The 23,684-nt window shown below is 29.6% G+C and overlaps 1 protein-coding gene across 4 annotated transcripts in view; it reads right to left on the bottom strand.

Annotated features, from left to right (window-relative positions):
- Window positions 1–23,684, bottom strand: part of LOC145303533 (next to BRCA1 gene 1 protein-like) — a 165,087-nt gene that overhangs the window by 39,062 nt on the left and 102,341 nt on the right. For 2 of the 4 annotated variants that reach the window (XM_080144992.1, XM_080144994.1), the window contains one exon: window positions 21,491–21,633. The exons of the other annotated variants lie outside the window; for them this stretch is intronic. In XM_080144992.1, the coding sequence (XP_080001118.1) occupies window positions 21,600–21,633 (34 nt within the window). In that variant the 3' untranslated portion in view covers window positions 21,491–21,599. Of the gene's footprint in view, window positions 1–21,490; window positions 21,634–23,684 lie in introns of those variants that run through there. 4 annotated transcript variants of the gene reach the window in all.

Here is a 23,684-nt window from a genome sequence, read left to right as displayed (position 1 = left end):
TTTAACCATATTGTAAAAATATTTTAATAGTATTTATTTCGATTTGGAATTTATCTTTGGTAAAACCTTCTGAAAGTAATAATAAAATCGAGGCCTTTTACTGACCAAGCTCAAAATTCAAAGCCTTTTCAAGCCTGTGTGAATCTTGTTATTAAATAGATTAACTGTACTTACTCGGTATTGTCCAAGTTGCAGTGAAATTATTATAATTTTTAATTGTTTGCATATTTTAAAACTTAGTGTATACATTTCCTATTGTATACTTCAATTGAAAATGAGTTATCCTCATTGCTTATTTTTATTTTTAGATTTTTATTTAAAATTGTTTCATATTTGCAATGGTTTAGGACAGAGTAAGTAATTTTTTAAACCAATTGTAGTGAAGTATGTTATTATAATGCAATAACACGGTACAACAATAACAAATTTAAATTGATCAGTCAGAAACAAAGTCTGATTCATCAACTAATTGGGTCTGACTTTGAAAATCTATGTTATCATCAAAACGGCTTACTGTTATTTAAATCAATAATACAATATAAGATATTTTGAAATATGATATATATGGTATAGGCAAAAAATCCCAAAACAGCTATTTGAATGTCTAATTTACATAACTATTTTTTTAAATAGTTCATAAGTTAATTTTTGATGTTATTCATTTGTAATTTTATTGTCTTATTCTTTCTATGTCTATGCAATACTCTTGTCAAGATTAATAGTAACTAAAGTAATGTAATAAAGAAAGAATATATTATTAAAACCTCTCTTAAAATTTTTGTTCGTTATTTTCAAGGGAGGTAATTTAAGTTACATTAAGATCGCTAGAAAGAAAGAATGATATCCCAACAACGTATAAAGCTAGAAGAGTTCATAAGAAAGATGAGAGAGTGGTTACTTGCTTGCTCTATCTCATTACTAAAATGTTATTTTTTATCTATGAATAAATGCAAAAGGTTTCTATCATGTTTACAAAAAATTGAAGGATTATCAACAAATCTTTCACACCTCCATATTGTTATTGTCATCGAAATCGGTGCAATCGCCCATTTTTCAATCAAATCAGTTAATTATCTGCTTTAGTTGGGGTGCACCAGGGGTAAAGTTACACATGCCTCCCCGCAGTGACTTAGTCCACAATATATTTTAGTCTACATTTCAGTAGAGAATCGACTGCTGATTTTATTAAATTATTTTTTATATATAATGATTCAAATTTAAGTTTAAAAGGCAAAAGTCAAGTATCATGGTTCAGTTGTGCTTTAAACAGAAATATTCATTTCAAACACGCTCCTATCATATCTAAGAAGTTACTGTTAGTTTTATATATTGGACCTTTCATCTTGTGTGGTAATAAAACTTCTCAAATGCACTCGCGATGTTAGGCTGCGTAAGATTTTAACTTAGGTCAAAATCACCTGTTCCTTTCCTCATTGGATTATTTGGATTATCAATACTTACTGAAGACATTCCAATACAAACCTACTGCTAGATACATAAAATACATTTGTGTGAAATGTCATAACAATTGGCTCAGCCATTTCTGAGTCCATAGGGAACGATCTCACATATTCACACACATACATACATACATAAATTCCTTTCATATAATAGCAGGTTTTGGTTTCAATGATTTCAAATATTTCCAACTAGTATACACTGTTATAAAAACACTTTCAATTATGTGATACTATGGTCAATCTGTGGCCGTTAAGGAAGGAAGTAGGAAAACAAGTAAAGTAGGAAATATATTTATCAATAGACAATAGACTGAAATTTGTTCTTAACATAGACAAAGTGAGGTAAGGGTAGATTTAAATTTTAGTGTGACAAATAATAGCAAAAGGACTGAACAATAGAGATATTTAGTTTTATGACACTAGGAAGTGACATGGGGTGCAACAGTGAGTGAACTTTTAACAACAATAGAAATGATTTACGGATGACAAAGGTCAGTTTACAATCCACCATCGACAGTATAAGTTAGACTTTTTATGACAATGAGAGTTGAGAATTGAGTTGGACGCTTGAACAGTTGGACTTTGACTATAGTTGGAAACAGATCTTGACTTGGGTCAGGTCAGAAAAACTTTAGGAGATCAAGATGAACTAAGTGCAACAGACAAACCCAGCCTCAACAGGACGTGGATGCGAGCCATAACATGTAGACACACACATACTCAGAGCAAAACCACTGTATATGTGAATCATCAGCGTCTGTGTTTTTCTTATGTTTTGTTTTATTTTCCTATCTTTGGACTCGTGCATCCCATGGACAGTCGCCAGTGTGAAAAATACGCCAATGACTCCGCCTGAACAAGAACAATGAAAATGAAGAAGAAATCTATGACACACAATGTTTGGGGTTGGCGACTTGTCAATGGCATTATGTGGTCCATTTTCTTTAATGGCTTATGTTTCGGTCAATGAGACCTTCTTCAGGACACAGTGTGTTAAGTAAAGTAATCCACATTTATTTTTAAATAATCAAAAATGGCATGAGACTCTTTGCTTTTCAAGCCAGAAAACCACTCATATGGGATTCCACCTTTTCACACGATCAAAAATGGTGGAATTTGCTGTCAACCCCAATATTTGCTCGGTTTACTGAAACCAAAAAAAAAATGGCAAATGCAACTAACTGACCATTTCATTTTCCAGCTTATCTTGGTCGAAACATCAGATATACTCAATTCCAATACTTCATGATTCAGATGAGACAATGGCTAGATAATAACCACTTGTAGAAATAAGCCCCAAGAGACTGCTGGGATATTCTTGCACATTTCTCTAGCCATCATGTTATTGCGTTCTCGCATGTTCCTGCTAACAGTGTGGGGAAGGGGGGCCGGTTTTGCCTGGGCATAAAATACACTTAAATATGATATTTTAATTTGTCCAGATTTCGTATATATTATTAAAAAGTCGTGATTTCAAAAGAAAAAAAAAGTATTTAGGTGCCATCATAGAATCGAAACCGAAACTGTAGCATTCAGAGCTGGTGGGGTTACCACTGTACCAACGTGACACGCATATAAACCAATTAAAAATGAACTAAAATGAATGTACAAAATGTATACATTTTTTTTTTTTCAATTTTGACCCCTTAAAAACAATTTTAACCAGCTAAAGACCCATAAAAGAACAGCTTGTAAAAAATCCAATCATTTGAGGCCCGTAGCGCTGCTTTTAGTTTCGGAGGAGATAGAGTTTAAAAATATGGAGACAGACAGACATATAGGCGTTTATATATTAGCTTTTTATTTACTTTTTTCTTTTCATGATGTTATAACTTCTACTCATCAGTTTTGGATCGGCCTGTTCTATAAGTATTTTAATGGTGAATGCTCTGACGAACTGCAAGCACTTGTGCCCCCACAACATAAACACCCTCAACAAACCTGACAGGCAGCTAAATCCCACCCCCACACAGTAGAGATCCCTAGATGTAAAAGATCTTTCTACTCCAGTAGTTTCTTCCCCAGAACCGCTAGACTTTGGAATTCTATTCCAGGTCCCTGCTTCCCCAACTGTACTGACGTGCAAAAGTTCAAGTGTAACATGAACTGACATCTTTCTGCCCAAATCCCTACATAGTACCCCAGTAGTTGTTGCCCCTGATAGTAGCCCCCTACACCAAAGTGGCAATGTGCCTTGTTTGGGGTGAAAATGTAATAAAAAAAAAATTTTTTTTTTAAACCATGGTCATCCCTATAACAGACCATATGATCATGTAAATTGGGTCTTTCATTGGAAGCAATGTGAATTTTTTAACATAATTGATATAGCATTTAAAAACAGAGAGGAAATTCACCTGTCATATTAGTTTGATGATTTTATGTTGCAAATAACAAATAAGAAGAATCACATATGAACTCATTGATATGGTTGACAATTATTGACAAATTCCTATAAAATGAAAAGACAGGTAACTTAACTTAAACAAAGGCAAACGCATATTTTAATGAGTGATTTTTATTTCCATATAGGATTGTTTTTTTAGATAATTTATGCTTAATCATGGTAAGAATCTTTTCAGAATTAAATTGTCTATAAGCAATGATAGTGAAGCGTTAGTAACTAAAAAAGATCTCTTAACAACTGATCAGAAAATCTGCTTTCAGTCAGAGACTGCACAAAGATTTCTCAGCTTTTTACAGTAATGGATATGATCTTACCATAAAGCCATTAACATTTTATAAACCCTTAAATATAAACATGTTTCATTCTACTGGGAAAAGCCTCTCACTTTTGGATAGAGTCCAAAAGAGATTTCCAATATAATAGGTTCCAATTAGTCAGTTAAGCTCCAACTCCTGTCCCATCACCACAATGTTGCATCTCTGTGCCTGTTTTACAAATAGTTTAAAGTATGTGCTCTAATGAACTCATTGCACTTGTGCCCCCTCCACGTACATATCTCCGACAAACCTAAGCAACAAAATCTCACCCCTTCACTGTTGAGGTTCTTAAATATCAGAAAGCTTTCTACTCTAATAGTTTCTTCCCTTGAACAGCTAGACTTTGGAATCCCCTTCCTTCTATCTGCTTCCCTAACTGTACCGATATGCAGAAGTTTAAATGTAATGTAAACCAACATCTTGTTAATCTTTTCTAGGCATGGTCCCAAATAGTAGCCCCTTACATCGAAGTGATGATATGCCTTGTTATTGAACAAGAACCATCTGAAAAAAAAATAATGTAGAATAATTTTCAGGACATAGGTCTAAATCCCATCCAGATGTTTGCTTTAATATTTATCTTGTGTTTGTTTGCCAGAGAATGCATTGTATACATGATTAATACAAATGTAACATAAACAGAAAATAATATCCGAATTAGAGAAGATTGTATTTCAAACTATCTTGAGGTAATGAGTCATCACCTATCAAGGTCCAAAAGCCACTCAAGGAGAAGGCTTAATGATATAAAAACCTTGAAGATTGGAGATGGCTGAAACTGGGCAGAAATTGATTATTTGAAAGAACAGTTCAACAAGAATTTAACCCTGTACTTATATATTACCATGTTGCAATTAACTAAGAAATCGCTTATACTATTTTGTTCCACATATGGGTTGTTCTTGGAAAGAAACTCCACCCAAAGAAGTTCCATCTAGCTCCATGTACATATTTACGAAAAGTACAAAAGTTGGGAATGAAAGCAAAACAATAGAAACTTTGTTTAAAATTTTCAATACAAGAGACTTTAAGACAAAAGTCAAATGCAAATAAAGAAAAAATGTGATATGCAATGCATGTGGTCGGAAGCATATAAAAAAGAATGTTTCTTTAAGAATAAAATATGCTTTTACTGTCGGCATGTAAGCCATAAAAGTTCACATTGTCTGCCGAAACAGAGACAAGTAAAAACAAAGTTAAAATCGAAGGTGAACACAGTTTTGTCTAGAAACGAAATGAAGAAGGGTAAAAGAAGAAATATAAAAATAAATAGACCGTAGAATTGTTACTTGATTCAGAAAGTGATACATCAGTAATAAACAATGATGGAGTACTGTTGTTACATCTAGCCAGGAGCTAGTAGAAGCAGCTTATCCTGCATTGACAGAGTTCAAAATAGATTTTGTGGCCTAATGAGGGATGCCCTTTTCTCTTCCCTGCAACCTCTTTCCCACAGAAGAGACATTGAGAGCCTGTCTCTGCTTTATCGTTATTTTCATGGCAAGTGATCATGTGAGCTACAATCTATGGTCCCCCCTCATTAAACTTTCATGAAAAACACTCGTCTAGCCAAAACCACTATCAATAATTTCCCACACTCTTTATCTGTGCCTAAACCTAAATGTAGATTCCATGAACAAAGATTCTTTCTTAGAACTGCACGCCTATGGAACTTTCTTCCATTTGCCTGCTTTCTAGCTGACTACAATCTGATTGTCTTCAAGTCCAATGTAAACAAGTTCTTGATGAACCGTCCCTCTAAGTAATCCAATTTACAAAATCTCCACTACTTATGATTACTACGCTATAATCCCATAACTAATGTATACCCATTAACCCTCATCCTCGAGTGGCCTCCGGGCCTTGATAAGTGGTGACTTCTTTGTAAAAAAATAAGTAAATAAATAAACTTGGAGAAAAAAATAGATTTTCAATGGTTAAGGAACAAAGAAAAGATTGCCAGAGGAGTATCAGGTACAAAATTAAAGTTCAAAGGAGAACAAAATTGTAACATTTCGTTCATGGGAAAAACTCATAAATCAAAAAGTATATATATTTTCTCATTCAAAAAATCTTTTCCGGTTAGACTGGAGTGTACTGTTCAACTTGTGGGAATTACTGATTCTTTCTGTAATAAAGTTAGCATCGTTGATAAAATAAGACAAAGCAAAATTTATCACGAATTTAGAAAGCAAATTCCATCATATTTTTTTAAAAAGGACTTGGTTTTTGCACAAAAATAGAAGTTCACTTGGAATTAAAAGAAAATGTTAAACCAATTTTTAAACGCAAAAGAAAAGTACCATTTTTGACACTAGATGCAACAAATGAGGAATTAGAAAGGTTGGAAAAAATAGCGTAATTCCAAAAGTCGATTACTCAGTTTGGGCATCTCCAACAGCATATACAAATATAAAAAATATATATATATATATATATATATATAAAATTAGAGTATGCACCGACTTTTCGATTGTATTGAATGACTGTTTGAAAGACCATGCATATTCCCTACCATCTCTAGAAGAGATATTTACAAAATTAAATGATGTTTGAGTGTTTCTAAAATTGGATTTGTCCCAAATTTACCTTAAGTCAGTAAAAACTGTTTGAAGTACAGCAGAGAAGGATGATTTCATCAGTAAAATGAAAAAGCAAATCTGGTAGAACAAGAAAAATAAAAAGGGAAATAGCATGTCACTTTTTTCTATATGTGACCACATATAGAAAATATATAAAATCTATAGTAATGCCAGCTACTCTGCAGAAGAGAGTACTCAAAGAATTCCATGTAGGTCATCCAGGGATTTCACGAATTAAACTGTTAATGAGAATATACATGTATTAGCATGGGATAGAAAATTCAGCCATGGTCAAAGACAGATGTCCCATGGACTCGATTGCATATCGACTATGCAGAGCCCATAAATGGATCATATTACTTGGTCATCGGGGACAGTTTCATAATGTGGCCAGAAATTGTAAAGTTCAAACATTCAACGGTAACAAATATAATAAATGCACATAACGAAAGTTTTAGTTGTTCTGGACTCCTGAAAACTTTTGTCAGCGACAATGGAACCCAATTCACAGGAAAAAAATTAGACCAAGTAGGGAATATGTACCCTAACCGACTTAATTGTGAAGAAAGAAAGAAAGGACACCTTTCTCTCAACACTGGTTTGACCTTCACCTTCGCAGTTCACACACATTGGCTCTGTAAACAAATATCACAAGAAAACTTTTTTAAACCAAACTGTGTATTAATAGACATTTTGTTAAATAATAATGAAAACCAGTTATATTATTATATCATGAAAATAAAACTTTTTAAACCAAACTTTGGATTTCTTTTCTTTTAAAAGAATAATTTAAAAAAACAGTTATATTATTATAACGCAACAATAAAACCTTTCAGACCAAACTTTGGATTGCTTTTCTTTTAAGAATAATTTAAAAAACCAGTTATATTATTATATCGTGACAACAAAACTTTTTAAACCAAACTATGGATTTCTTTTTTTTTAAAAGAATGATTTAAAAAAAACAATTATATTATTATAACACAACAATAAAACTTTTTAAACCAAACTTTGGATTTCTTTTCTTTTAAAAGAATAATTTTTGAAAAACAGTTATATTATTATAATACAACAATAAAACTTTTTAAACCAAACTTTAGATTGTTTTTCTTTTAAACGAATAATTAAAAAAAAAACAGTTACATTATTATAACGCAACAACAAAACTTTTTAAACCAAACTATGGATTGCTTTTCTTTTAAAAGAATAATTTAAAAAAAAAAACAGTTATATTATTATAACGCAACAATAAAACTTTTTAAACCAAACTTTGGATTGTTTTTCTTTTAAAAGAATAATTTTAAAAAAACAGTTATATTATTATAACGCAACAATAAAACTTTTTAAACCAAACTTTGGATTGCTTTTCTTTTAAAAGAATAATTTAAAAAAAACAGTTATATTATTATAACGCAACAATAAAACTTTTTAAACCAAACTTTGGATTGTTTTTCTTTTAAAAGAATAATTTAAAAAAACAGTTATATTATTATAACGCAACAATAAAACTTTTTAAACCAAACTTTGGATTGCTTTTCTTTTAAAAGAATAATTTAAAAAAAACAGTTATATTATTATAACGCAACAATAAAACTTTTTAAACCAAACTTTGGATTGCTTTTCTTTTAAAAGAATAATTTTAAAAAACAGTTATATTATTATAACGCAACAATAAAACTTTTTAAACCAAACTTTGGATTGCTTTTCTTTTAAAAGAATAATTTTAAAAAAACAGTTATATTATTATAACGCAACAATAAAACTTTTTAAACCAAACTTTGGATTGCTTTTCTTTTAAAAGAATAATTTAAAAAAAACAGTTATATTATTATAACGCAACAATAAAACTTTTTAAGCCAAACTTTGGATTGTTTTTCTTTTAAAAGAATAATTTTAAAAAAACAGTTATATTATTATAACGCAACAATAAAACTTTTTAAACCAAACTTTGGATTGCTTTTCTTTTAAAAGAATAATTTAAAAAAAACAGTTATATTATTATAACGCAACAATAAAACTTTTTAAACCAAACTTTGGATTGTTTTTCTTTTAAAAGAATAATTTAAAAAAACAGTTATATTATTATAACGCAACAATAAAACTTTTTAAACCAAACTTTGGATTGCTTTTCTTTTAAAAGAATAATTTAAAAAAAACAGTTATATTATTATAACGCAACAATAAAACTTTTTAAACCAAACTTTGGATTGCTTTTCTTTTAAAAGAATAATTTTAAAAAACAGTTATATTATTATAACGCAACAATAAAACTTTTTAAACCAAACTTTGGATTGCTTTTCTTTTAAAAGAATAATTTTAAAAAAACAGTTATATTATTATAACGCAACAATAAAACTTTTTAAACCAAACTTTGGATTGCTTTTCTTTTAAAAGAATAATTTAAAAAAACAGTTATATTATTATAACGCAACAATAAAACTTTTTAAACCAAACTTTGGATTGCTTTTCTTTTAAAAGAATAATTTAAAAAAACAGTTATATTATTATATTTTTTCATTACATTATTTACTCACAGCCAATATTGATTGTTTTTTGTAAGGTGCATTTATATATTTATATAACTTTTTACAAAAGATTTTGTGAGTAAGGGGATTTTTCCTACATTAAAAACTAACGTAAGAATTTAGAATTTAGAACACCAAGTGGAAGCACTGTAAACTGTTTATTAAATCAATGTTTGGGTGTGTGATATCCGTTTAAATATGGTTTGCTCCTTACATTAACTTACCTTGTATTTAACTTTGCCCTTGTGGGGAGGCAAGCAAGTAGCAAAGGTTTTTTTTTTTTAATAAAAAATAAATGTTATGAAAACATTTCTAAATAAAATGATATTTTATTATTGACTGGAGGATATACCCAACATTGCCCGGTCGTAAAATAAGCATAAATATTATATTTTAATTGATGCACAATTTTTTTTTTATTATAAACAGAAATACCGTGCCCTTGTGGGGAGGTAAGTGAATAGGAAATTTTTTTATAGAAAATAAAAGTTATAAAACGGTTTGTATATTGTGATACTACACTTCATCTTTATAAAAAATAAAAGTTATAAAAAAGTTATGTAATTTTCAAATCTTACTTGTTTCTCCTTAACTGACCCCTGACAGGAGAGATTAGTTTCCTAAATTCTCAATTCTTACGTCCGTTTTTAATATTGGGAAAATCCTGTTCCCCACAAAATGTTTTATAAAAACTTAAGTAAATATACAAATGCACTCAAGAGAAAAATCAATCTTGTCTGCAAGTAAATAATATAATTCCTTCTATTATTTAATAAAAAAAAAAAGCCAAAGTTTGGTTAAAAATGTTATATTGTCAGGATGTAACAATATAACTTGTTTTTATTATTATTTAAAAAAATATATGTCAGGATTTAATCGCGATAATGCATATTTTGATTTATGTAAACAGTTTTTAATTACTTCCTGGCGTTTGTTAAGAAGGTGTTTTTTTTTAGATATTATTATATGATACAATTCGAGATTGCAAAGGTTACATTGGCCCGACTTGTTCGGTGAGTATTTACTGGCACTACTCAATATCGATCATTTCAATTTGTATTCAATTTTGTTTTTCCTCAATTCCCTAATCCAATTTGCTAATGATGTTGTTTTCTTCTTATTGTTCTTATTGTTTGTGAAATGTAAAAATTAAAAATATTACTTTCAATATAAATCATAATGATGGTGCTGATATTGATAATAATATGAATAAATATATAAATAAATAAATAAAAATTAAAGTAAATGTAAGTAAGTAATTAATTTACAACTCAACATTAGCAGATATGAAGTATAACTTAATAACTTATGACTATCGATTTAAATAATTTTTAATACCAATATTTTATATTGAAAAAATTAGTGAATTAATTTATAATATGAATCGATTTAATTTTTTTTTAAATAATATTAAGGGAAGACATTAAAACTATATTAAAATTACTTAGTTGAATATGGATGTCTGCATTGTGAAAATAAATAAATATAAATAAAGTTAATATTTCGTTAGATTTGTCCCAAGGGAGGCAACTCTGCCTTGATTAAGTAAATTTGATTATTTACAATTACAATATAAAGGAATTTTCAGATTATTTTTAAACTTAACAGAACGTAAGTATAGTTTTTGAATTGTATGATTTGAAAAATTATAATTGTAAGGATTAATAATTTTTATTATAATAGCTAACAGAATTGAATTATGTATGGTTTTCAATTCAAATCATTTGATTCGTTATGATAACCGAAATGATCAATCAGTTTCATTTTGTTTTGTTTTTTTAGTTTAGTTTAGTTTCATATATACTAACATGTATAATAGTTTATAATTTATTGATATTATTTTCATAAGTATGTATACACAAATTAGAATTAATAAATTTACTAATTATTAAATAGTACATTTTGGTAGAAGATTCATAAATTAATTAAAATTGTTAGTACGAATAGTTGGGTTTAATGACTTTGTTTGATAAAAATTCAAAATGGCGTAATGGAAAAATATAAATGTATTTGCAACTTCTCTTCCAATTTTCGGATTTTAATCATGTCAAATCACGCTTCATTTCCTTTTGATGAATTGATTGTTGCTATTTCTTCTGATGAGTTAAGGGCATTATAGATTCACTGATTGATATAATAATTAAGTGATTGATTTTCCGCTATGAAACAGATACTGTCAAGAATTGTATAAGTCAACTGAATTAAAGGAATAAATGATAGGATAGTCAACTTCATGAATTTTGGAATATAACTTTTTGTCATTTATTCTATATATATATATATATATATATATATATATATAAAATATTTGTTTGAAATACTTGAACCTCATAAGCAGAAATTGTTATCAAACCAATCATGACATTTTGATTGTTATAAGAACTAAAGATGAAATGAATTCATGCTGCCACAAGACGATAAACCACAGCAGTATAGAAATGAATAAAAATAAAAATAAAAGAAACTTTCTTTTTACATTTAAATAGAAATATAATTAACCTCAATATCTAAGTATTCATAGAAACTCCTATGAAAATCAAATACTAAAAATAAAAAAGAGGTGGAGATCAATAATACGACAACAAGCTGCTGTTATTAAAACTGAATTTAACATCTGGCGTCTTTAAATGTAATCTGTTTATTGTTGTCCATTAGGAATTGCTTCAATAATGGAAAATAACAAATGAGTCATGAGTTGTAAATGGTTTGGCAAACAACGACTTCTTTTCTTGGTTTTGTTTGCTTTGTTTTTTGTTTTTATTTGTTTGAAAGAACAAGTTATTTTATAAAGTTACTAACTAAAAAAAAAAAAAGAAAAAGAAATAGTAAATAAAATATTGTTTTTAGACTTTTTTTTCCAAACCTCCACTACTTCAAAGATAGCAAATCAACAAAATTTGTTTGAAGTAAACTTGTTTAGAATTCTATTTCATCTTTGAAAAGGTTGTTATGTAAGAGAGGTAAAAGAGGAGGAAGTATAAAGGTATGAATTGCAAATGCTATTTACCTTGACAAGACCTGGTAATTTATTCCACTAGGATTGCATACATTTAAAGGAACACATTACAATGCAAATGCCAACGTCTCATGTACGGCATGAAAAGAAACTGGAATCTTAGCAAGATCTCCATCATTCCAGTTATTATAGGAGCAACTGAACTCATGAAAAAGAATTTCAACAAGCCGAGCATGCAGAGTCCTCATCATGAATGGAAAGTTTATTTTCACCATGACTAATGCTTGTGCAAAATTTTATATAAAATTTAAAAGATACTGATCATGTGAAAATCTGTCGTCTCTGTCGGAAGTTTTAAGCATACATACATACATACATTTAAACAGACAGGTGAGGTTTATATTATAGATGATTTTATAGTTTGCACAATGGCAATTTTTTTTTTTTTTTACATGGAGGTCACCACTTATCAAGGCCCAGAAGCCACTCGGGTATAAGGGTTATTTTGTGTACAGTAATCAATGGGATAGTGTTGCAGTATTCATTAATATTGGAGATTTGATAAAGTGCCATTACTCAATTGAAATAATACTGAAAATGGAAAACACTTACAAGGCCAATAGAGATGTATGAATACATTTCGGATATTTCCGGTATTCAAACATCTAAAAAAAAAAAATCATAAAATTCATATAATAATGACTTACAAAAAAGAGAAAAACAAGTTAAACAAATTAATTTTATAGATGATGCAGGATATTAAAACTTGCTTCTTTCTTTACTCAGTCATCAGATTCAAATGTTTGGGAAGTGACTTACATTGCCTGCTGACAACCTTTGCTGCCACAAACAGAAGTAATATTCTCTGAACATAAGATTTCAAAGGAATCATCTACATAGCAGTGTTGACCAACTTTCGAACCTGAAACCTCAAGTAGGATGTGACACAAGGTTGGTTTCATGTACACGTTTTAATAGCAACTGTATAATTCTTATATATATATATATATATATATAAGAACAAGTAATTAATAAAACATGTTAAAAACACTTTGAAAAAAAGTTAAAAACATATTTACTTTTTCTTCACCCTATTCCCTCTGTTTCACTAATTGTTACCAATTAAGATCTTTGACTTACACTTGTAAGTTCATTAAATACTTTTGCAAGCAAAATCCGATCCCGCATTTTGCTAAATTCTACCCTCTGATGAGAAGGAAAGTATTTTTTCAAAACTCCGCAGATTAAGGACTATCCACTTATTTTGTGCTTCCTTTTTAAAATTAAATACGTTCTTTACTCCTTTTCAAAGTGTTTTTTAATATGTTTTATTAACTACTTGTTCTTATCGAGCTTTTACATCTGGTTGAGATTACTTTCTAAATATTAACTCTTAAATATTTATAATATACTTTAGTTTTGCCATCTTGGATTATTTTGGTAAATTTAACTGTAATTCTTATTTTATATATATATATATATATATATGAAAAGAACTTTGTCCGTGAGTTCGTTCCCTATAGACTCAAAAACGACTGGCCCGATTTTTATGAAATTTCACACCAAAGTACTTTATGAGCCTGACATAGACGAGATAGGTTTTGATTCAGAATGTCTTCAATAAGTATCAATAATCAAAGTAATCCAATGAAAGAAGGAACAGGCGACTTTTTTAACACTTTACACAGCCTAATATCATAAGTGCATTTGAGAAGTTTTAATTACCACACAAGCCAAAAGGCCCGACATAAAATTAACAGTAGATTCTTTGATATGACAGGGATGTGTTCGAAATGGATGTTTCTGTTTAAAGCACAATTAAAAATAATTTAATAAAATCAACAGTAGGTTCTCTTCAGTGCAATGTAGATTACAATGTATTGTGGACTAAGTTACTGCGAGAAGCATCTGAAGCTTCCTTCCAGTGCACAGTGATGGGTCCTCAACTAGAGCAGGCAATCAAGCGATATAATTGAAAAATTGGCCATTTTACCAATTTCGATAACAATAAAAATATGAGTGTGAAACATTCATTGATCATCATTTAATCCCAAGCAACACCGAGTCTCCCTGCTAGTTTATATATATATATATATATATATATATATATATATATATATATATATATATATATAAAAGCTCCCCTCTTCGGTAGAGCACTCTCGTAAATTATCTTACTCGCTACTTAATTTAGCTGAAATAATGCGAAGCTCGCGATTCCCTCTACGAGTAGCGGACGGATGTTTATTTAAATAGACGTTCGGATAGTTTAATTTCGGCCACCGATTCCGTAGTCAGGGGGTAGGACTGCCGACTGTCATCACGACGGTTCTAGGTTCGATCCTCGGCTTGGGAGAGGTGTTAGTCTAGCGGCACTGATGAGTTGTGAAACAACGAAACAGGTCTGTATGTCGATGACTGAAATATATTTTATATATATATATATATATATATATATAGTAAGCAGTCCAAAGTTACAGAAATGTTTATTTATTTCACATTCATATTGTTTTATTGCTTATATGTTGCATGCATCTTACACATGTTTCATTTGAATGACAAAAATTTACCAAACAAATCTTCAGAGACATATAATTTACTCGTGGGGGGGGGTACAATTTTTTTTTTTTCCTTGGATTGAAAAGGATAAATAATAGTAAAAGGAAGTGGGAATTTTCCAAAATCATAAGAAAAAAATATAAAAAAGTCTTATTGAATATTTTGACACTTTATGAAGATAAAAAATACTTTCCATTCAGACTACACAAAGAGACTAAATCCATATATAGCACTATATCACATGTAAGGACAATATAAATACTAGCAGGGCTACTTGACATTACCCGGGATTATAAAAACAAAATAATAAAAGTAAAAAAGAGTATATAACATTTTTTATTTTAAAATCCTTTTTTCTTTCTCTTTATTCATTCACCCTTCCCCACAGATCTTTCATCTCCATAGTCTATTTTTCTATTGAAAATAAAAATGTAAATCATTCACCTCTCTCCCTTATATTATAGACTAGCGCGGGGGGGGGGGGCACCTAGCTTTGCCCAGTTGTAAAATATGCTTAAATATGATATTTTAATTTGTCCAGATTTCGTATATATTATTATAGAGTCGTGATTTCAAAAGTAAAAGAAAAAGTATTTGAGTGCCATCTGCTAGAATCGAAACCAAAAGCAAAACTGTAGCATTCAAAGCTGGTGACGTTACCACTGTGTCAATGTAAAATGAATATGAACTAATTAAAAATAAACCTGAATGTACAAAATGTATAACGATTTTTTTCAATTTTGACCCCTTTTTAACCTCTTAAAACCAGTTAAAGGCCCATAAAAGTACAATCCACAAAAAATCCAATCATTTGAGGTCCCTGCGACTTTTAGTTTCACAAGAGATAGAGTTTGAAAATATGGAGACAGATAGACAGAGTGAGTTTTATAAATTAGATTACATTGGAAATGTTTGAAAAACCAACTTCATGATGAAACACAGTCCAGTTGACTCTCACAGAATAAATATGTTCATATTATACATAAAGGGCAATACCGGTCAAAACAATACCAAGTTTTTGTTGGGTTGTTTTGTATTTTTTTTAAACTTTTAACTGGACATAAAACACACAAACAATTGTCCTTCATATCTATTATAATAAAAGTCATATTACTGTCTGTTTGTTTGTTTGTTTGTTTGTTTGTTCACAATTTGATTAATATGTACAAAAGGCACATTATTTCACAAATTAATTTTCATGCTGGAAACAGACATTTACACACTTCCATTCCAGCGTGATTTCTATACATACTATCTATTCAAAGGAAATCTACATTCAAGAAGTAACCTCATTTGCATATTACATTAAAGAAAATCTATTTTCATAATTAGCTCCATGCTATTAAGTTTGTATTGTAAAAGACTTGTTTTAACTGTTCTGTTTAGAAATAAAACTTAGGTTGATATATTTAATTTATTTTCAATTATTATTAGTTGATACCAGTTGCTTTTAAAAACAAAAGTTTATTTATTTAAGTTGTGAGAGTTATTTTCCTTTAAAGCTTTGAGAGTTATTTCGCTGTTTAATTTTCATAGACGAAAATGGATGTTTTATGCTTTCATAAATCCAATGTGGTTCACTTTCAGGAAAACTATAAGTGTATCTTAAATAGTATGTGACGAAAACCCTCCGCCTGCAAATATGTTTCAACCTGGCAATGCCAGGTATATACAGTTAGTAATAGATAAATCTTAAGGCCTAAGGCAAAAAAAGGTTCGGGTATAACTGTTTTCAAGGAATCTAAAGAAAACATTGAAATCTTCTTTCAATTTCATTTGGAGTCACCAAGGTCAATTAAGTTCATAAAAATAATTGAAATATAATATAGCACATAAAGTCACTGTGATGAGACAATTGCAGTATTTTTCCCCTGGTTCTAATACACTTATCAATTCTGTTCTAAATTTCCAATTCCGCTACAGTTACTCTGATTCTTTTCAAATTTCTAAATATTTATTTATAGATATGGATTTCAATATCTTAAAAAATTTCCAATTCCAATACAATTTCTAATTCCAATTAATTACCTCAAAACTAAAAGAAACAAAATCCATTTTTGCAAATAAATTTTGTTAGTGTTACAAAACGGAAATAAAATCAATAAAAAGAATGTATTTAAAAAGGTTAAATAACTATTTTTATTGATAATAAGGTTTTAAATAATCAAATAATTTGTTTGAATTTGTGGAAGCCATTTGCCGTTTTACCGAAATGCAGTATCAACAAGGACTTTTTTTAAAGATAACACCACCGTACTAACAGTTTTTTTATTACTTGACCTCATATTAAAAAATGAGACTTTTAACTTGATCATATTTGAAATTATTTCTGACAAGCAATACATATATATCTCCCTACAAGCAATGCTGTGTGATTAGCACTAGTTATCTATATAATAACAGATTTGTTCCTATGGTCACTAAGACCATTATCACCTATTAATCTGTTGAGAAGCAGGATTTGGAAGCAGTCATGTGGAACCGAGATATCTGATGTGAACATGTGAACTCCATCATGTCAACAACAGTCAAAAGATGATAGTGATGATGAAGATTAATATATTTTAAATCATAATAAAAAAAGATAGATTTAATATTTATGAGATGTTGCTAAATTTTATTTCAGTGAATTAATGATTATGTTTTAAAAATGCTGTTTTAAACATTGCATGGCAATACAAAATATGCTAATTATGTCTAAGAGAAATGAAAAGTATTGAAAGAAATAATTCCACCAATAATTATTGCTAAATAAAAAACTGGATGCTTATTTAGAATTGCACTTATAATGAAAATTTTAAGTAAATAAAATGCAGAAAAATCTTTATGATGTACTTACCTGTCATGGAACAAAGCATATTCCAAAAATCATATAATTTGATCAAGTAGTTTTTTTATTAAAGAAAATCAAATTTTATGACTTGCTCGGTGCAATAGGAACGAGTCCCCATATTTGATTGAATTCAAATTCATGCCTGGTTACCTCCCCCTTAACAACCTTTCCAGAATCAAGGGTTTATCAATATCTGCTGAAAATACTTAATTGCTAAAAATTGTAACATTCGATTTTCTGAAATAATAAAAAATACTTGATCAATTTTTTGTGATTTTTGGAATATAACATCTTCCTGCTGTGACAAGTAGATACACTATAAAGGTTCTTCTTTATTTTTTTCCTAAATAAGTGCAAGTCTAAATAAGCACCAAGAACTGTTTTCAACCAATTTTAAATAAAATATAATTTTGTCCATGTAAGGCAAAGTAAGTGATAGAAGAAATAAAAAACAACTTATACAGTGGAAAAATAATAATTTACATGAGTCCAGCTTGTCCATGTTAGTATTATTATTATTATTATTATTATTATTATTATTATTATTTCTATTTCACTCACTAGTTCTCACAAAGTTTATCATCAGATATTGCTTATTGACAACAACCGATGATATTCCCTGGAGTTTGGGTGGCAACAAGTCTTCCCAGATTACCAATACTCTTCACCTTTTTTGATAACCTTTGCAAATGAATTTGCATTATCGCAGCAGTTGTCAACTTGATTTCTCGTAGGCAATGACCATTGGTCCTCACTGGAATGTAAGTGACAATAAGTTCCCCAAGGTCCCAGACCCTTTTGCACATATTCAGTGAAGGTCTGATTAGTGTCTTCATTCCTCTATCTTTTCATCCTCCTTGACCCTTCGACTACTTGGTCTAGTGTGATGATAAATAAAGAAAAAATAACTTCTACAATGATAAAAGGGAAAAAATAATACTGTGTAATTTACATGGGTCCAGCTTGTCCATATTATTATTATTATTATTTACTCACTGGTAGTACGCCATCATCAAAGATTTCTTCTTGCGAACAACCTGTGGTGTTCTCTGGAGTCTAAGTGACAAGTCTCCCCAGATTTCTAGTACTCTCCACCTCTTTTTATAATCTTTGCAGATGGATTTGCATCATTGCAATAGCCGTTTACCATTAATTTCTCATTGGCAGCGACCATTGGTCTTCATTGGACTAGGAGTTTTTACAAGTCATTATCAGTGATTGCTCGTTACCAATAAACAATAGTGTCCCCCTTGGCTCCCCAGTAGCAAATCTCCTCAGATTTCTAGAATTTACCACCTTTTTAAATAACAATTTTGATTGCAAATTATTTTCATTACAGCAACAGTTGTTTACCATTGATTTCTCGTTAGCAACATCCATGGGTCTTCACTGGAATTTGAATGACAATAAGCTAAGCCAGGGATCCAGTATTCTTGCACTTTTCTAATAGAGATCTAGTTGGTGTTCTCCCTCCTCAGTCTTTCTATCTTCCTTGACTTTTCACAACAATTTCTAAGGCTGCTGTCACCACATGAGTGAGCATTTTTTTTTGGGGGGGGGGGGGTGCACCTTTCTATATATGTGACTGGTCAGTGTTTGCTAGTTATGTGAGTTGGATTGTGTATTCAAGGATTATTATCATCAACAGTAGCAACATTACGAGTAATATGATGACTAATTTTTTTGTACCTGAATAAGATTGCATAAAATTGTTTACTTTATGGTTTGACATAAAAATGTCGATATTTTATTTAACTTTTATTTACTTGCCACCCATGAGGACAGAGTAAAAGAAAAGGCCAGTTTTCAATATGGGACGAAATCCGCCTACCCAAAAAAGGTTTGATTGAGACAAAATTAAAAACTACCTCAGTCTAGAAAGATTTCTGCCTCACTAACCAAGGACAGAACAGTTACTACATCTTGATCTGAGTCCGGAGACTGAGAAGTAGTAATTTTCTGTATCTCCTACACAACCTGTCATTTCAATTGTTAACAATATGTAATTACTCATTACAAAAATTGTTAATCGTTTTTCTAAAAGAATACATAAAATAAAAATTTTAATAAAACACTTCAAATAAATATTTTTGATAGTGTATTCTTTCATTTCGAATCATTTATATTGTTATGCTTGGGGTTTACTTTTTATTTCTTTTGTAATTCAGTAACACAAAAAATAAAAAATGAAAACGTATATGAAATCTGGTGAAATTTTATTTATTTTTCTCACACTCAACATTCCAAGTTGTGAACTATTGATATGTAAAAAGAAATTTTGTTTACAGATTACCAAGTCATCAATTAAAATATTAGGATTATTTTAAGACATACACAGCAAAATATAATATTCAATAACCTTTTCTCCAACGTGTCTTTTACAATTTAACAAAAAAAAAAATAATAACTCATGTAACTCTCTGGGCCTCTAGGATTGAGAAAAATGTTCTTTTTTAAAAGATTTTTAAGGTCTGACAAGCAGCAACAAAAACAGCTTCTGACTGGTTATATATATATATATTATTTTACAAGACATATCAACATGCCAAGGTTTCGATCCAATGGCTCTTCAAAAATATATTTTTTTTTTTTTTTTCAGAATGTGAGATATTATATAATTATTTCCACAATTAAACAATGTCGCAGCTCACAAGAGCCAAGATAACTAACAAAGCCAGTTTGTTAGCTATCATGGCTCTTGTGAGCTGCGACGTTGTTTGACTGTGGAAATTATATATAATTCAGTACATTCTATTTGTCAAATTTACCATCAAACAATCAAATTTGGCAATATCCTTCATATTTATGTATATAAAGATAATAAATATTTTAAAATGACTTATCTTTACATTTTACTCCAGTTTCATGGTAAATCCGATCATCAGGAGTGTGTTTCTATTCAGCACATGCGAGCTCCAACGTGTGTTTATGTATGGGATAGTTTCATATTATAGGAGAAAAGAGTGCTCAATCACTTGAGTAGGAGCACAGATATTTTTCATTTGAATTGACACGATACATTACTATGATCTTCCTTAGATTGCTTTGCTTTCACACTAACACTGAAAACTCAGTCTGCACGACAAACAGCATCAAATGTAACCAAATTTTTTGCAGTAGATGTTTTGATGTAGTGAAATCGATTATATTTGGTAGCTTTGCACCCTGATGGCTGAATTTCCAGTAGAAGATAACACTAGTGTATAGTGTCAATTGAAATATGTGTGTGGGTGTGTGTGTGAAGAGTTTCACAAATTTGGTTCTTTGTGGTAGATTTGGTCAATAATATATATCAAATTCAAATATGTATCTGAAGAGTCATTAGATTAAAACCTTGGCATGTCTATGTAGTCATACAAACAATATATATATATATATATATAAATTATATATATATATATATATATATATATATATATATATATATATATATATATATATATATATATAATTTAAATAAATATCTGAAAATAATCATTAGGAAAAATAATTAAAATTTGAGGTAAAATTTAATTTATGTTTCACTTTTATGAAAGTGTTTTCCAACAAAAAAAAAAAAGCCTAAATGCATGTAATTATATATTAAATGTTTCCACAAACTTTCATTTGTTTTCACATCATATAACAATCTTACTTGAACAAGATGGATACTTAAATAACCTTGAAAAAATTATAATCTTTTTATATTTAATTGGGTGTATTATAATATAATTTATTAATCATTATTTAGTTTTAATATACATAAAGCAAAACAATATTCTGTTTTTAAAATTATTTCTGTCATAATAAAGAAAACCTAAAATCCCTTTAAAATAAGAAATTCTTTCCTTCTTATAAAAGAAAAAAAAACAGTCTTGTGTACATAAATAAATTTTAATAGTTTAAGCCAAAATGGGTCAGGAATCCTTCAGTCTGTGCAGCTGCTTACAACTTACGACTTGTTTTGTAGACTGACTTCATTATCTACATTCTACGATAGACATCTGGACGAAGGGTTCTGCGTGTTGAAAAACAAAAACAAAAAGGCCTGTGATATTTATGAGGGTTTAAAATAAGAAATAGCATTTACATTCTTCATTTATGGTTCACTTGTAAATCAATTAAAAACTTACAAAAAATAAGTCACACTAAACTCATATTCTTATATAAAGTTAGGTATGTGTATATGGTTAGATATTTATATATATAGGATTCATACCTAAATTAATTGATCATTATGAATTTTGGAACACATCGGCTAGGTGAACGAGGTTGTATTGTGTACTATATTTCATTTACTTTTATATAAAGACAGTAAAAAGAGATGGAAGTTCTTCATGAAAATTTAGAGATTTCCACTTTGTGAATTTTAGTAGATATTCTCCAAATTTCAGTTTCTCTGAAATATTTTAAGGGGTTTTTAGGACATATAATATGAGCACAAGCTCTCACTTGAAAATTCCAATATTTCAGATTTGCATTAAATTTCATCCATAGTCAATTGAATAAGATTCCCTGAATTTAAATTTCTTCTTAATTAAGTATCAACTTTATATTTTAGACGTATTCTAGAATAAATATCATTTAATAAAAACAAGAATTTGGATTCTAGACATAAGGTTTAGTATCATTATATCTTGATTTTAGTCTTTGTAAGATGGCATAAAAGTGGTGCAAAACTGTTCTAATCAGGAAATTAATTTTATCCGTCCTTCTAGTTGTGAATAAATATGAATAGAGTTTCTAACCATTTTTTAAAATGACAACTCATCATTGTTATATGCTGATTTACCGTGTTGTCATTTTTTCTGATGGCGATGTTGCATCCTTTCAATATGTCTTCTTCAGATATGATTGTCATTATTCATAATCGTCAGCCATTTCTTTTTAAAGAATCCTTTATTCAATACATAAAGTTTGAATACGTTCTATCCATGAGAATCATATAATCTTTCCTTTCTCAAAAAATATATTTCTGCATTACAGAGAATGCATATATTTTTCAATTGACCCCATAATAATCCTGTTAATAATATACCGGAAGAAAACTTTCCTTAAGTTTATCTCATTTGAACGATTCTATTAAACTGAAATTGTTGATTTCCCACAATGCTCCTTTGCTACATAAATTAATAAATTATTATGATGAATCTTTGCCACCTCTTTCTCACAGAAGAGATGTAGCTAGTCTCTCTCTCTCTCTCTCTCTCTCTCTCTCTCTCTCTCTCTCTCTCTCTCTCTCTCATCGTTATTTCATCGCAGGTGCTCAATTGAACTTCAGTCTATGATCCCCTGCTGTAAAATATTCACAACAAAAAACTCATCTAGTTATAATATCTCTCTCTCTCTCTCTCTCTCTCTCTCTCTCTCTCTCTCTCTCTCTCTCTCTCTCTCTCTCTCTCTCTCTCTCTCTCATATTAAACAAAACATCCATGAGCAAAATTTATTTTCTGGAACCGTCTGAGTGTGGAACACAATACTGCAGAACTGGTTCTCAGTTGAATACAACATGATTGTGTTTAAGTCCAATGTAAACAAATTCTTGTTGAGTTACCTCTTAAATAATCAAATTCTGATAAATGATCACCATAATTACTAGTCTCACCGCCGACCTGACACTCATTTAACTCTTAGCCCCAAGTGACCTTATTGGGATAAGTATATAAAGAAAAAAATTATAAACAAGTCAAAATATATATTAAGGTATAGGAATTTATTTGTCAGTTCAATAAGGAAAAACCATCAATAGGAGGTGGGGTTATAAATGCTCTTTATACCTAGGCATTTTGAAGCCTAATGCTTCTCACCAGAAGAGGATAAAGAAGCCAGGTTACAGATATAGGAAAATGCACATCTAGCTTAAGGTACATTATAAAGGACATGTTTAAAATACATAAGATAGAGGGAGTAGGATAATAGAAAGAGGAAAGGGAAGGAATCCAGAGGGTTTCTAATATAATGAGGGGGATATGTTGAGGTCAGATGAGGTCTTGAAAATATGGACATAAGAAAGTATAATTTTGTTATTACTTACTTATTTGTTGCCTTCTAATGTTTCTTACATATTAG

Source organism: Euprymna scolopes, chromosome 19 (assembly GCF_053919585.1).
Source record: "Euprymna scolopes isolate OS-2025 chromosome 19, ASM5391958v1, whole genome shotgun sequence".
In the NCBI taxonomy this organism is placed as follows: Eukaryota; Metazoa; Mollusca; class Cephalopoda; order Sepiida; family Sepiolidae; genus Euprymna; species Euprymna scolopes.
Note: the sequence above shows the minus strand (reverse complement) of the source record. Positions and strands in the feature narration are given on the sequence as shown.